This window comes from Sus scrofa, chromosome 5 (genome assembly GCF_054392235.1).
Source record: "Sus scrofa isolate SSC_HxYL_T2T_F1_AM1 chromosome 5, Sscrofa_HxYL_maternal_Yorkshire_Landrace_v2.0, whole genome shotgun sequence".
Lineage (NCBI taxonomy): Eukaryota > Metazoa > Chordata > Mammalia > Artiodactyla > Suidae > Sus > Sus scrofa.
In genome coordinates, this window is record NC_139387.1 from 72,537,177 (window position 1) to 72,551,422 (window position 14,246).

The window sequence follows — 14,246 nt, forward strand, 5'->3', positions numbered from 1 at the left end:
AGTTTTTGCTGAGAATCTCAACTACTATGTTTTGTTTTGTTTTTTTTGTCTGAGCCCCAGGCATATGGAAGTTCCCCAGCCAGGGATCGAACCCACACCACAGCAGTAACCAGAGGCACAGCAGTGACAACACCAGATCCTTAATCCACTGAGCCACCAGGGAACTAACTCTTCAACTACCACGTTCACTGAATTGGGGAATTGAATCCAATATAATGAAGGTTAAATGTCAGCCCCGCCAGAGAGGCTGGGAATCCCTGGAATGGGCTGAGAAGTTCAGAATTTCCATTCACAGAGTAATTGTAGAATATTTGTGTAAGGGGGAAATTGCACCTAATGGAAAATCATAAGTATAAAGAAAACACATTTAAATGAAGTGTGGTTACCTCTATTCACTTTACAAGATTTTGTCTTTTAAAAATCATCTGAAATCATTTTCCCTTCAATACATAGTTCAGTGCAGGGTGTAGGTTTGGAATCTGCAGAAATGTTGTACCTGGGTTTTGAACTCTACAGAGTTCTGAAAATGCTCAAGACCCCACCTTAAAGTCATCCAACCAATGCCTCTTCTTGTAGGACCCTGTCTGAAAAATCTATGATAACCAAGAGTCTTCCTTACGGCACACAAATAAACTCCCTGGATCATTTAGTGCAGAGTCCAGCAACCACTTCCATCACAACCTGGATGACTGTTGAGCTCATTACATTGACCTCTAAGACTATTTACACAGCTTTAGAAAACAAAACAAAACTCGGTAATAGTCTATCGCGTTATCTGATGAGCCGTTATTTCGGTCACCATAATAACCTCGGGTAATCATTGAGTGACTGAGATGTTGCTTATTCTACAACAGATGAGCCGAGGTCTCAAATCTCAACATCCGCCCAGTTCCTGATCATCCACCTTAAAACTATAGACTAGAAAGTTATCTTAAGACACACTTACCACCTTCAGGCAGATAAAACACCAGCATCTTCATTTTACCCATCAAACTCTTCCTGCAAACCCTTGAGAATTATAATGAAAGTCAAGTGTTTGACTTCTGCATGCTCAACAACCTCCTTTTGCCCATCTGATGGCATCATAGCCTTGAAGCACTGCTTTGATGCACCACTTGGAGATTCTTGCAGTGGACAAATGGTTTTCTGCCCACACGCTCATCATTATGTTGTAATCAAATGACACTATTTTGTTTTGTGAATTACCAGCATTGTGATTAAATGCTGTTTAGAGTACTCATCTTTATCCCTTAAAGAAAGCATTATTTTTTAAATGCCAACAAATGTGATCTTCATCCTCCAGAAACTTAAAAGAAAGCCCTTCCATTTTAATTAGAAATGCCTTTCAACAATAAGCCGATCACCCGTGACCCTTCAAAAGCTGAGCTGGGTCTCTCCTAGGACTGACATGCCTAAAACATTCTCTAAGATAAAAAATATTTTGCCTATTAATGAAGAGGAGACATTTGGTGGGGTGGATCTGAGTCCTAGAGATATTCTCTTGGAAATTCACTTAAAATTACCCTCTTTCTGAAACAGTGAAATAATGATATTGTACAGAATGCAAAAAAAAAAAAATCACTGTAGAGATAATTACAGTATCTTGGATTCCCAAACATCCTTAACTCAAAAGTTGAGGAGTGAGCATTTTTAATAGAAGTTGGGTTTGGCTCTGCGCTCCAAACTTAAATTATCCTGAGCTTAAGCACCTACTCACTCATCATCCTCTGATTTCAACTCTGAAACAAATACATTTCAACTGGCATTAACTTCTCCAGAAACTTTCCTAAAATGCATGTAACACTCAGCACTTCAAACAATGGGAAGAACACGCTGTTACGGCAAATGAGCAAACATGAACATGCCACGTCAAACCTATTTTTAAAAAGCCAGAAGTGGTTACAGAACTCAATCTAGCCCCTGAATGCTCATCTCTAGAAAAATGTTCCGTGAACCAAAGATTCTCACGGATACTCAACTCCTTAATTACAATGAAATTCCTTAAAAGAACCAGATTAAAATGTTAACTGCTACTGAAATCAGAGCTCCTTTATGCAATCAGTTTGATGAATGAAGGGCTGGACCACAGTAGAGATACTTTAACTTGTAACTCTTCAGAAGCATCTTTGTAGTAGGTACTAGTCCAGAAAAGGCTGTATTGATTCATATATGCTCATGAGGGTTATTTTATTTCCAGCAAGGGAAGTTAAAAATAGGTTTTATATTTATATAATGTCTCTCAGACAAGCATATGAGAAAACTTTGCAAACAACATCTTGCTTTATTTCTCGATATTCACAGGTGGAAAGAAAAAAGTCAGATGGCACGATATTTTGCACAAGGGGGAAATGAGACAAAGAGGAGAGAGGTAAATGATTAAAGATGCCTTCTGGTCTCTCAACTTATTGCACGGCAGTTTACTCTTGATATTTGGAGTCTGAAGAGGTAAAATAATATGAAGTCATAGGCAAGGGAGAAACAAAACTAGAGAAAGGGGCTCAGGAACACATGAGGCTGCTGCCTACCTGGTGTTACGTGCGGGATGTACTGAAGGTTCCTACTGAATCATCTCTGATCCAGGCCTTCAAATTCCATCATCACACGTTAATTTATGAATCGAGCATCTGATCTTCCTAGAGTCTTCCTTTCAAGTACATTTCTTCCCTCTGCTCTTCCTCTAATCATTATAATTAATACCACATCTATTAATTTCTCACATTTATAGAACACATTCAAATTTACCAAACATGTGAATCCATAGTATGTCATCTAACCCACACAACCCTATGTGGTATTATATTTCCTTTTTTTTCCATTTTTAATTGAAATATAGTTGATTTACAATATCATGTTAGTTTCAGGTACACAGCACAGTAATTCAGATATATATGTATATACATACATATACATGCTTCAGATTCTCTTCCTTTAGAGATTATTATGAAATATTATTATATTTACATTTCATTTAATTTTTTAAATTTTTAAAGATTTTATGCCCTCACCTGCGGCACATGAAAGTTCCTGGGCCAGGGCTCAAATCTGAACCTCTCCAGCAACCCGAGCCACTGCAATCTGATCCTTAACCCACAGTACCACAGCGGGAACTCTTGTATGTCCATTTTAGATAAGAGCATTTTAAAAACTCAAAGAGCCTGTGGCCCTATGCATAGTTCACTGGTGTTTCCTTACCATGTGACCTTCCACATTCTAGGTTGTCCCCAGCTAATAACCATTCAGAGTCCCTCCCACTTGCCAGACAATGGCCATGGGACCACCAATAAACCTAGGCCAGCTCCCTCCACCCAGCCACCACTTGGCAGATCCCTTCCCTGTAAAGCACACCGCACAGTAGGAGCCCTACCCAATTCACCAAGGGGACCAAAGCAATGTGACTAACGTGGAAAGGATTGCTAGTAGCTGCTCACTGAGAACGGGAGTGTCAGGCTGCCTCTAACCTGATGGACACCAAGGGCTGCTGAATTCTGGAGGGCTCAGAATAGGGGAGCTGCTATTAAGGGGGCAAAGGAGGGTGGAACGAGAAGAACAGGCCTCCTGCCAGACACAGTGAGATGGAAGGCCCTCGCTGGGTAAATGATCTCTGGATGCCAAACAGCCTGAGGGCAGGGGGCTCCACAATGTAACAGCACAAAGCCTAAGTTAAGGGCAGGACAGAGCAAAAACACCATTGCATAAAAAGATAATTCCGAGATGACCTAAAGGTTCTGCCAGGGTTCAGGAAACTGTCATATTTAATGGGTTTAGAATCCAAACCTATTATCATGCCAGGAAACAACAGGGGACACATACATTAAAATCCCTGTAGTTCATCAATTCAAAGATTCCTTTCCTTTTCCAAATTGATTGAAACCTAGTTGATTTATATTAGTTTCCAGCGTACAACATAGTGATGAGATATTGATTCCTTTTTTTTTGTTTTGCTAACATTTTTGCATTTCGACAATGGGGAGGAATCAATGCAACAGCCAGTTGTCATTGTCAACGTACTCTTTCTTACAAATATGCAAACATCTTTAAATCAATGATTATTGAATTCAATTAATTAAATAATTTTTCAATTATCTGTTCTTAAGCTGGTTCAAAGGGCTGCTTTTCAGTCCTGCAGCACCACCACACTGTTTTATCTGCACAGGACTTTGCAACAGGGCCCACTCAGCCCAGCCTCAGAGCTCACCTTCCCCCCACACACACACACACTCAGGCCCGGAGGGGCTCTCCAAGTCCAGACTGACAGTGGGCAGCTTCACACTGCATCAGCATCTACTCCTGACTCCTCTGGTTGGCCTCCCTTGAAACTGACCCGGCTTCTTTTGGAAGCTCTGTAAACAATAAACGCCAGTTATAGCCACACCCTTGCAGCTACTTGGATCTGTCTGCTTCTGCTTCAAGAAGGCCATTCGGAGGCTGAGCTTTGAGAAGCACACTCAGGGCTGGGAAGACCCTGGCCTGTTCGCCCATTGCCGCTGATGTGGCTCTCGCTCTTTCTTACCCCGCCCTGCCAGAGCTCAGCCTTGCCCGATTTCCAACCACAAGGGAAGAATGATGGGCAACCTGCCCGGCCTCACGATCTACTTGCAGTAGCAACTTCTACAGCAAAAGCAAGATTGATCTGCGAATCTTACAATCCGAACCGAGCACAAAGCAATACAATTCTAAGATGATGCACCAGCTACCCCAATGCATTTGGCATATAACAGACACTTTCATGAAACATATTACCCTGTTTTCCATGGTATCAAAGAGCTTGTATGACATGATATTCACAAAGAGGAGGAGCTCCAAATCTTAGAAGAATCAAAGGAAATTGAACCAATAAATCATTTGAAAAAAAAAAGGTAGAAAGAAATGTTAACCACAAGTAACTATGGGGGAGAGTACATATAAAGAATATCTAGGAAGCACTTTGCTTTTTCACTTCAAAATCGCTTCTAACACCACAGCGTAACAGTGTAACTACCAAGCTATTGAATGCCAGAGCATGGCTATCTCTCACACACACACACACACACACACACACACACACACACACACGTATACCCACTATCCTTCCTGAAAAGCTGTGCTATGAATGAAGAATACAGTTTCAAATCAAAAAGAATTCAAGAAAATACCATCAAGTATTTTCCTCCCTGGGGCCTCATTTCTTTTTCCCTTTTCAAAGCTGGATCCCCCACTATTTGCACAGGCCAAATTCTGACCGTCTCTGCTTGAGATCCTATCTGAGACCCAACTGCAAATGTATGGTCAAAATTCAACCCCAGTGCAGCTCCTTGTACAGAACAGACAGTCCACGAGTTTCGAAGAAAATGAGCTTGCTTCCATCGCGTCTTGGATTCAGCATGTTATATAAAGCGACTCCCACAAGACAGGGTTCCCGAAAGACCAGTTAAATAAGAAACAAAGAACCAGTCAGGATATTCCTTGATAAGATCCTTAAAAATTATCTTTAATTGATGCCAAATATGAACAGATCATAAAGTGACAGAAGCAAGTAAAATTGCATAGATGGAAACTATGCGCTTCAATTAGGTTCCCAGTTCCTAACATTCAATGTCCTCTACCTGACCTAGGAAACAGGGCAGGGGAAATGCACAGTAGGTGAAAGTGAGACACATCCTTTAACTCAAGGCGTAAGCGACGGGCAAACTCAAGAAAAGAAAGAGTGCTTGCTCAGCTTCAATGGTTTGTCATCCTGATGGTGCACTTATTAAGACTATTCAATTGGTACTTTTAACCTGGGTTGTACTTTGCTTTTAATAGCGGAGGTATATCATAGAGAGTCCATGCTTTCTACTTCACAGCTGCTGGAGAAACGATTCCTAAACAGTGCACTGGAGAGAAGAAAAAGGTGTGTCTGTGGGTCTTAGAAAGGTGACACTTTTGACCTGGAATATTTCGCAAGGGATATTTGTGTTTCGTTTGGCTTTCTTTCCTTACACCATTTCTTCTCCAGTTGTGGCACAAAACTTGCCTCTCCTCTTTAAAGTCTCGTGCCATTAACAGTAAACTCCTAGTTAGCCCCCAGATGAAAATCACTGCAACTAGGGCTAAGCTCCTTAACGCTGGGGTCCTGAGGGCAGCCGGCCCTTACCCCTTACAGACACCGGGGCTTCCCAAGAAAGCCCGTGGTCATTTTGCCTGAGCCAAGAGACTGGCTGTGGACACCCAGTCGTCTCCACCTTACCTCCAGACCCTGATTGAGTTTGCACAGTGACCCAAGGGGATGGAAGAGCTGTGGTTAACAGCTCTGCTCCTGTTCGCATCTTTACAAAAATGATAAAGTAACGTACATTCTTCTAAGTGCTACCTGAGTCATGCTGGACGTGTTCGTGTGTACCCTGAACTTCCACGGTATAAATATAAGCACAAATACACCATGTGGTGGACGAGAGGCCACCTCCTGAGACGGCGATTAGCTCGGGTTGGGTCTGGTTGCAAAATGTGTGTTTTGTCTTCTTAAAATGAACGTAAACATCAAACAACTTCCATCCTTTCTTGAAAAGGCAGGAAGATAAAAAGGGCTGTCTAGTGGTCGCTTTTCTAACAATTCTGCACGGTGGATGGGTACACTCACCACGCGTCACCACCCCCAGGAGCGAGTCACTCCTGGGAGAGAGTAAGCTGCCCTTTCTCCTTTGAGTCAATCCCATCCACCGAACAAGGAATTCGGGTTTTAAAGAGCCTGTGTTTTGAGGTCTCCTACATTAAACGAGGGGATTAGGACACTATTTCTCCCAGCTCTTTGGATGTCAACTCACTTGAAAAATCTGTAACTATTCACAATGTGAAGAAGGACCTTGATGGACTAAACCAAATTTCTGCTTGAAGACATCTGTCCCTCACTCACCACTTCCAAGTATCCTTGTTTATCTTCGAATGAGTCATGCCTCCACAGTCAGAGGAAGGAGTGGCCCTCGGCCGTATTCCAGGAGAAGAATTTGCTCCTGGATTATTTGATTTTGCTAGGCGAACTGGCGCACACGCTCCCAACAAACTGTTTAAGCGATCATCAGAACTCACCTCTCAAGGGGGTGCTGAGGAATGGCTGTGCACAGACAGCGGCCAGGAGAGGCAAAACCAAAAGCCTTTCCTGGCCATCATCTGTCTTCCTCGACTCTGAGGACAGTGTCTTTGGTCTCTCGCATTCAGATCACTTGAGGTGAGTTAACCCCTTCAGGGCTTCTGGGATGGCCAACAGCCCTGGTGTGACCCAGCCCTTCCGCTGTCCACCCCCCCCATGGAACGGGGGCCTTCCCACACCGGAAGAGCTGAGTTATGGCTCTCAGCAGGTCAGCCGTCCTCTCCTTCGGGAGAAAAGCAGTAGTCAAGGCAGGAGCCATTAAAGCTCAAGATCTAGGGAAGGGATGAAAAGGCAAAAAGCCCAAGAAAACAAATCGAGGGAAGTAAACCGAAAGACAGTCATTCCCAAACGGGCAGTTTTGTTAAGTGCACCTTCAGGTCCACAAAAACATTTCAGCACCTTCCTGTGCAAGGGGGGGAGAGCTTCGTCCAGCTCTGCATGCCTATGCTACACAGATAATCCCTGCACCCTGGGCTTAGTCACATGGTTTCCATGAGCTACAGATGGGTAAGGAGCATTCATTTCCCCCAAACCACCCCACTTCGTTAACAGCTCAGCTCCGTCCCAGGCCGACACGTTTACTGCATGCATCGCTGCTCCCTGGAACACATGCAGGAGGATCGACCCAGAGCAGTGTGGAGCTGTGAGAGGCGGACCGGGCAGCCAAAGCCAGTCTTTGCAGTTCTGGTCCCGTTTTCTCATCCTCTGACCCATCCATCCCACAGTCCTGAGCGGATTATTGCTGTTGACGTTGTGCAGCATTTCAAGTTCCGTGTGTCCTCGACCTCAAAGTCTAAATAAAAGATCAAGATAATCCCCAGGGATGGGGAGGAGGTTGGCCTTTTTTTCCCCAACGGGAGACTTATAAACAGATAGAGGAGGAAGAGCCAGGAGGAGTCAAGTTCAAATGAGAAGGAAGCATCACAGGGAGGGTCAGACGCCCTGTGCTCGGATGCCGTGCGGTCCTTGGCCCCTGTCTTCCTCGGTTGTCATGTCTGTCTTACGGAATCACAGAAGCTGCACAGGGAAATATAACATCCACGTTCTTTCTTTCAACTGAGTCAGCCAGCCTGGGTGTAAGTAACTCCGGTTTCTTGGTTTCTCGCCTCCCTGCTCGTTCTAGGGTAGGACGCGGGGTGGTGGGAAGAGGGAAGTTACAAAGATGATTTCCAGAAGCAGCAGCGCAGGGATGAAAAGCAATGGGCAGCAGGTGGCCACATGCTAAGTGCAGAAGGAAGCTCCCCACCTCGGGTCCTTCGAAAGGCAGGGAGTGCCTCCCCGTGGGTGGGCAGCTGCTGGCCTCCAGAGGCCCATGTGATGTGACTCCCTTTCAGCTAGGCACGGGGTCCCCACCGTTCTCTGGAGTGGGTGCCAGGGGCAGCAGAAGTTAGACGTTCAGCCTGAGAAATGACTGCCGGGTGGGAATATCACAGGCACAACCTAGGAAATATCTGAAGGGGATGGGCCAGGAGGGAAAGCCTGGGAAAGGCTATTCTGAACTGAGCATTCTGCATCCACAACGATGCCTGCAAAGATCAGACTGTCGGAGAGCGGCAAAGTGCTGCAGCAGACAGAGGAGAGGGATGGAAATACACAAGGCCTGCTGGGCTGGACCAGAGGAAGCCTTGCTTGTCCAGGGTGACCCCTTCTAGGACACAATGTCCCCAAGAGTTTATATTGGCTTCCGGTGGAGAAGAGGAAATTGCAAGTTCATGGCTCACGTCCAGTTCGAAGATGGGTCTCAGACCCCGGTTTCCATCCCAGGTCAAGCTGCCAAAGGGACCATGTCCACTGGGTGGCCAGAGAAGCAGCACCCTCCCGGGTCTCTCCAGTCCAGGGTATGGGATGGCAGGGTGTCCCCATGGTTGTGACATGAGATAGGGAGGGTGGGAAAAGGAAAAGCAAAATATCTGCGCCCCCACCCTTCCTCCCCTTGGTTACATAACTTCTTTGCTGTGTTAATGGAGGCACTTTCTGCAGTTCGCTGTGGGTACAGGATAAAGGCACTAAGCAACTATTAAATCAATTGGTTGAGTGTCTTCAGGGAGCCTCAAGGGGAGGGCCGAAGTCTCTACAGACTTCAAACCACGACTGCAAAAAGAAATGAGCTCTGCTTTGGATGCATACAGTGGATAAACATTTTCATTTACATCTTAAGAATGCACCAAAAAACATGCAGTATTGCACCTTTTTTTTGTTTGTTTGTTTTGCTTGTGGTTATCTTCAGCTAGAAAGAATACGTGTTCTTAGGTGTTGCTATACATACCTCACTAACTTAGTTTTCCATAGAGCTTCCCTTTAAGGGATGGGCATATTGGTCCCCTCTCTGCCTACATCTGCACAGAAGCCTGACATTTCCCTGAGCAAAGGCAGGAAAATTGACGGAGTGCCCCCCACCCCCACCCCCCATTATTTCTTTTGGGCCCTTCATCCCACAAACTGGTCGTTTTTATTATTTTTTTAAATGTCTTTACATTAAATGAATCATGCAGTAATTAATTCAAGGTACACCTTAATCAAATAGGCCATAATGCTGAATAAGAGAACATGCTTGAACTCCAAAAAAGTGATTGTTCCCATCTGACTAACGTAGGTACTTAAATACAGTACTTAATTGACTAATAAAAAGAGTTAATAAATGAAGGAGTGCACTTTTGGTGAATGCAAATGAAGACGGATCTAGTTTTCGAAGACTCGATTCCAAAGTAAGCTTATTCCCTATTGTCTGAGTTAACGTTCTCGGCATGCGACTATAAAAGAAATATGATCAGATTCAAACATGCTAACACTTGGTTCCATTTGTGCTCTCTTGCAATAAGGAGGCTACGGTTTTACATCCAGTTCTGGAGGCCAAGGGTCAGGGTGCAGGACTGGTGAGAAAAGACCCATTGGGCACATCTGCAGTTGAAAATCTTAGCAGCACTGCAGAGGAAACAGTGAATTTCATTCAGTTATCTTTTTCTTAAGAGTTTGAATCCGAAGGGAAGGGGGCAGAGGGAAAAAAAGATCCCTACAGACCAGGACCAGTATCAGATTTATAAGGTGCTGTGTGAACCAGTCTTGAGTCAATTTTTTTCACCTTACAATATGCAGTTCAGTTGATCAAAATAAAAACATCTGTCGTTGCCCATTTCGGCTGGTCTATCATGTTACACCTAATACATTGAATGCACTTCGTAAGTGTGCTGTGCAGTTTGCAAAGATTTCATCTTGGAGTCCCATGCAAATGTTAATGTCCTATTTCTAATCAGTCATCTGAGTCTTAGTTAAAAGGAGAAAATGAAAGAAGCCACCAAGGATTAAAAATGGGGAAGCATATGAATCTTATTTTACCTAGACTAGTTCATGGACTGAGTTATTTTAAACCAGTTTTAGAAAATACACTTTCTTTTCCCGTTTTTTTTAATAAAATGAAAATAGGTTCTTTTTTTCTTTCTTTTTTTTTTTTTTTTTTTTTTTTTATGGCTCCTGAAAGCTTCTGGTTCACCACCCCCAACATCACCTCGGCAATGCAACAATGCATCGACAGTTAAATAGAGCATTCAAAGACTATTTAGGAAAGTATCTACAAAGAGTGACCTTGGTCACTCCGGGTTTGGTTTGGTTGGTTGGTTTAAAGTCTTTAAGCTGCTGCTAAGTGGGGGCTTTTTATTTTCTTTGCTTGGTTTTTTTTTAAACATCAGTCAGTAGCTTGCTCTTATTAACACAGTTTTGGTTAGCTGTGGTGCAATTGCCAGTTCTGATATTGGCCTGTCTAAAGTGGGCTATGCTATTATTCATATCCTCTTCGATCTCCATGTACTCAGATTTGCTGATAGTGGAGGAACTGCGCCGGCTGAGGTCACTGTCAGAGGCTAAATTAGGAGCACTAACGTGGAGCAACTGAGCCTGCTCTTCCCCCTCAGTTTCTCGGTGGTAGAAATAGTTGAAATTGGACACAATGACAGGTACGGGCAGGGCAATTGTCAGCACACCAGCGATGGCACACAAGGAGCCCACGATCTTGCCTCCAATTGTCACAGGGTACATGTCACCGTATCCTACAGTGGTCATGGACACCACCGCCCACCAGAAAGCATCGGGGATACTGGAAAAGTGCGACTCAGCTTCTTCCGCCTCGGCAAAGTACACTGCACTAGAAAACAGTATGACCCCGATGAAGAGGAAAAAGATGAGCAGCCCTAACTCTCTCATACTAGCTTTGAGGGTCTGGCCCAGGATCTGGAGGCCCTTAGAGTGGCGGGAGAGTTTGAAGATTCTAAAAACCCTGACCAACCGAATGACCCTGAGGATGGCCAGCGAGGTGGCCTGCTCGCCCTTCTGGTTCCCCTCCTGCTCCGCTATCTCAGTGCCTAGGGTGATGAAATAGGGGATGATGGCCACAATGTCGATGAAGTTCATGATGTTTTTGAAGAAGTCCGTCTTGCTGGGGCAGGCGAAGAAGCGCACCACAAGCTCGAAGGAGAACCAGATGATGCACAGGGTTTCCACGATGAAGAAGGGGTCCGTGAAGATGTTGGAATTGTAGATCACCGTGGTGTTGTCGAGGCGGTGCACGGTGCCCGTGAAGTCCTTGTCGTCCTTCAGCTCGGGCAGCGTCTCCAGGCAAAAGATGACGATGGAGATGAGGATGACCATGACCGAGACGATGGCGATGACCCGGGCGGGCCCCGAGCTCTCGGGGTACTCGAAGAGCAGCCACACCTGGCGCTGGTACTCCTTCTCGGGCAGGGGGCGCTCCTCCTCCTTGATGAAGCCCTCGTCCTCCCGGAACTTCTCCATGGCCTCCTCACCCAGTTCGTAAAACTTGATCTCCTCGGAGAACATGTCCAGCGGCACGTTGACCGGCCTCCGCAGCCGGCCCCCGGACTGGTAGTAGTAGAGGATGGCGTCGAAGCTGGGCCGGTTGCGGTCGAAGAAGTACTCGTTCCTCAGGGGGTCGAAGTAGCGCATGCGTTTCTTAGGGTTGCCCAGCAGCGTGTTGGGGAACTGCGCCAGCGTCTTGAGCTGCGTCTCGAAGCGCAGCCCGGAGATGTTGATGACCACGCGCTCGCAGCACTCGTGGTCGTCGTGCTCGGCCGGCCGCGGGTAGCTGCCGTCCTGGGGGTGGCCTGGGGCGGCCGAAGCCTCGTCCACGTTCTCTCCCGACATCACCGTCATGGTGGAAGCCGGGGGCGGCGGCAGCGGCGGCGGCGGCGGCGGGAGACCCGGGGCGGGCCTGGGGCGGGGAGGGGCGAGGGAGGCGGGGTGGGGGGGACCCGCGCGCCCCCCCCACCGGTGTGCGCGGCTCCCCTGCGCTCAGGGGGCGGGGCTTCCGAGCCAGCAGGTGGAGAGATCCGCCACTCCGCTCCTTGAGATGGTCCCCTCCACCCTGTCTGTTCCTCCGTTTGAAATCCCCCTTGCCTGACGCCCGGGAAGCAGCTTTCCGCCGGGGTGGGTGGGCGGTGGAGGCGGGGGGGGAGTTTCGTCCTGCTCCGAGTGCCTTAAGGCAAAGCCGTTCTAGCGGACCGGGCCATCGCTGAGAGGTCACCCTGGCCTCCCCTCCCCTCCGCGAGCCCTCCTGGGACCCGGTGCAGAGCCAGCTCAGCAGATCCCCTCGCCTGCCACCCCCTCTGCTTCTCCTCGGCTCTCCCCCCTCCTAGCCCTCTTCGCCTGCCGCCTTCTAAGCTCCCACCAGGGCAATCGATGGATGCTGCAGAGAAATAGAAAGTGATACGGGGGCAGAAGATCAGAAGCGTTCACATGGGACGGACCCACAGACACGGAAGAGCACAGACCTCTAGCTTGTTTCGAAAGCACGGGACTTTTGCTAGGGTGATCACATACACGCAGACAGATACACGCAGACACCCGAAAACCAAGTTTGGGGCTCGTCCATCCCACTTTCCCCACTGCCCAAGAGCCGATCTGCTTACAACTTCGTTAAACTAGAGATCGGGAAAGCGCCGAGAGACGCTGGGGGAGCTCCAGGTCCAGGCAGCATCCCCGCACCCCAGGCCTCCCCCACCCGTCACCCCAAGTCCCGCCGCTGCAGCCCCGAACTGAGGAGCCCCCTACCTGGCCGGCCGGCTTGGCGCAGGAGCGGTGCAGAGTCGGCGGAGAGCCCGAGTGGGAATGCGGCAGGTCGCCTTTGCGGTACCCGGGCGCGAGCCGCGGCCGCCGCAGCATCCGAGGGGCGCCGGGGCCAACGCGCCGCCCTTGCTCCTCGTCCTGGGTTCCTTCAGCTGACCAGTCGCTTTATTGGGCAGGTACGGCGAAAATGTCCATTCCCTACTCCCATTCTCACCCGCGGCCAGCAACCTGGAGACGCCGCTCTTTTTTGGGTGCGGGGAGTTCCGGAGGCTGTGGGGCGGAGAAGCGAAATGCCACCCTCTCTCGAGCTCTGAAGCAAATGACGATACGGAGCGCTCTCGCCCCCTCCCAACACAGCGGGAGCCCTTGATTCGATCCCGAAGGAGGCGAGCGAGCAAGAGCCTGGATCTACATGGCTCGCGTGTCCCTTCCGCTTTCCGCACCCCCACGCAGACCTCGCCGAGGCTACGCGGCGCTCCGGGAGCTGTTCCGAGCTCCGAGTGGGGCAGGGTGCGTGCGGCGCGGGTCCCCTCGGTCCATTTCTGGGCGCTGCAAGATCAGCAGAAACCTGAGAAAGCGCCCGGAATGCGGAGCAGCGATTGGCCCACCCGGGCGTGGGTTGGGGAGGGCGGGGGAGGGCGGGAGCGAGGAGGTAGATGGAAAAGCAGAGGGGAGGGGGGGCTTGGCAGAGGGAGGATGTCATTCAGTTCCCACCCTTGCCAGCACAGCTTTTTTCTTCTCCTGCCAGAAAAGCCGACCACCAGTTCTCCTTCCCCTGTGGTCCACAGCCCCGCACACACACGGTCCTCGGCCGCGACCTTCCCCGGGAATTTCACATTGGAAATGGGCAGGTCCGACGCAATGCAGGCGGTGGTGTTCCTGGCACAACTCCTCCTCGGATGGGCTTGCGTTTGTGCGGTCCCACAGTAATCTGCTCCTCTGCGCGCTGTCTTGCCCCTCCCGCGGGGGGGGGGGGTTCTCTGCAGAGCGGACCCAGTCTGTCCCCGCTGGCCTCGGAGAGATGCGGACATGGGGTTGGGCTCTGCAGTTGAGGATCGCCAGGGTTTGTTCT

The 14,246-nt window shown here is 48.3% G+C and overlaps 1 protein-coding gene across 1 annotated transcript; it reads right to left on the reverse strand.

Moving 5' to 3' along the window:
- Positions 1-5,446: 5,446 nt before the first annotated feature.
- Positions 5,447-13,718, reverse strand: KCNA1 (potassium voltage-gated channel subfamily A member 1). Its single transcript, XM_021092437.2, has 2 exons — positions 13,160-13,718; positions 5,447-12,794 (listed from the first exon to the last, which is right to left on the reverse strand). The coding sequence occupies exon 2, from the start codon at positions 12,260-12,262 to the stop codon at positions 10,775-10,777; it is 1,488 nt and encodes a 495-aa protein (XP_020948096.1). The 5' UTR covers positions 12,263-12,794; positions 13,160-13,718; the 3' UTR covers positions 5,447-10,774.
- Positions 13,719-14,246: the final 528 nt, after the last annotated feature.

What these genes read in the sequence shown, in the direction of transcription:
- KCNA1 (XM_021092437.2), bottom strand. Translation starts at nt 12,262, where the DNA reads ATGACGGTGATGTCGGGAGAGAACGTGGACGAGGCTTCGGCCGCCCCA.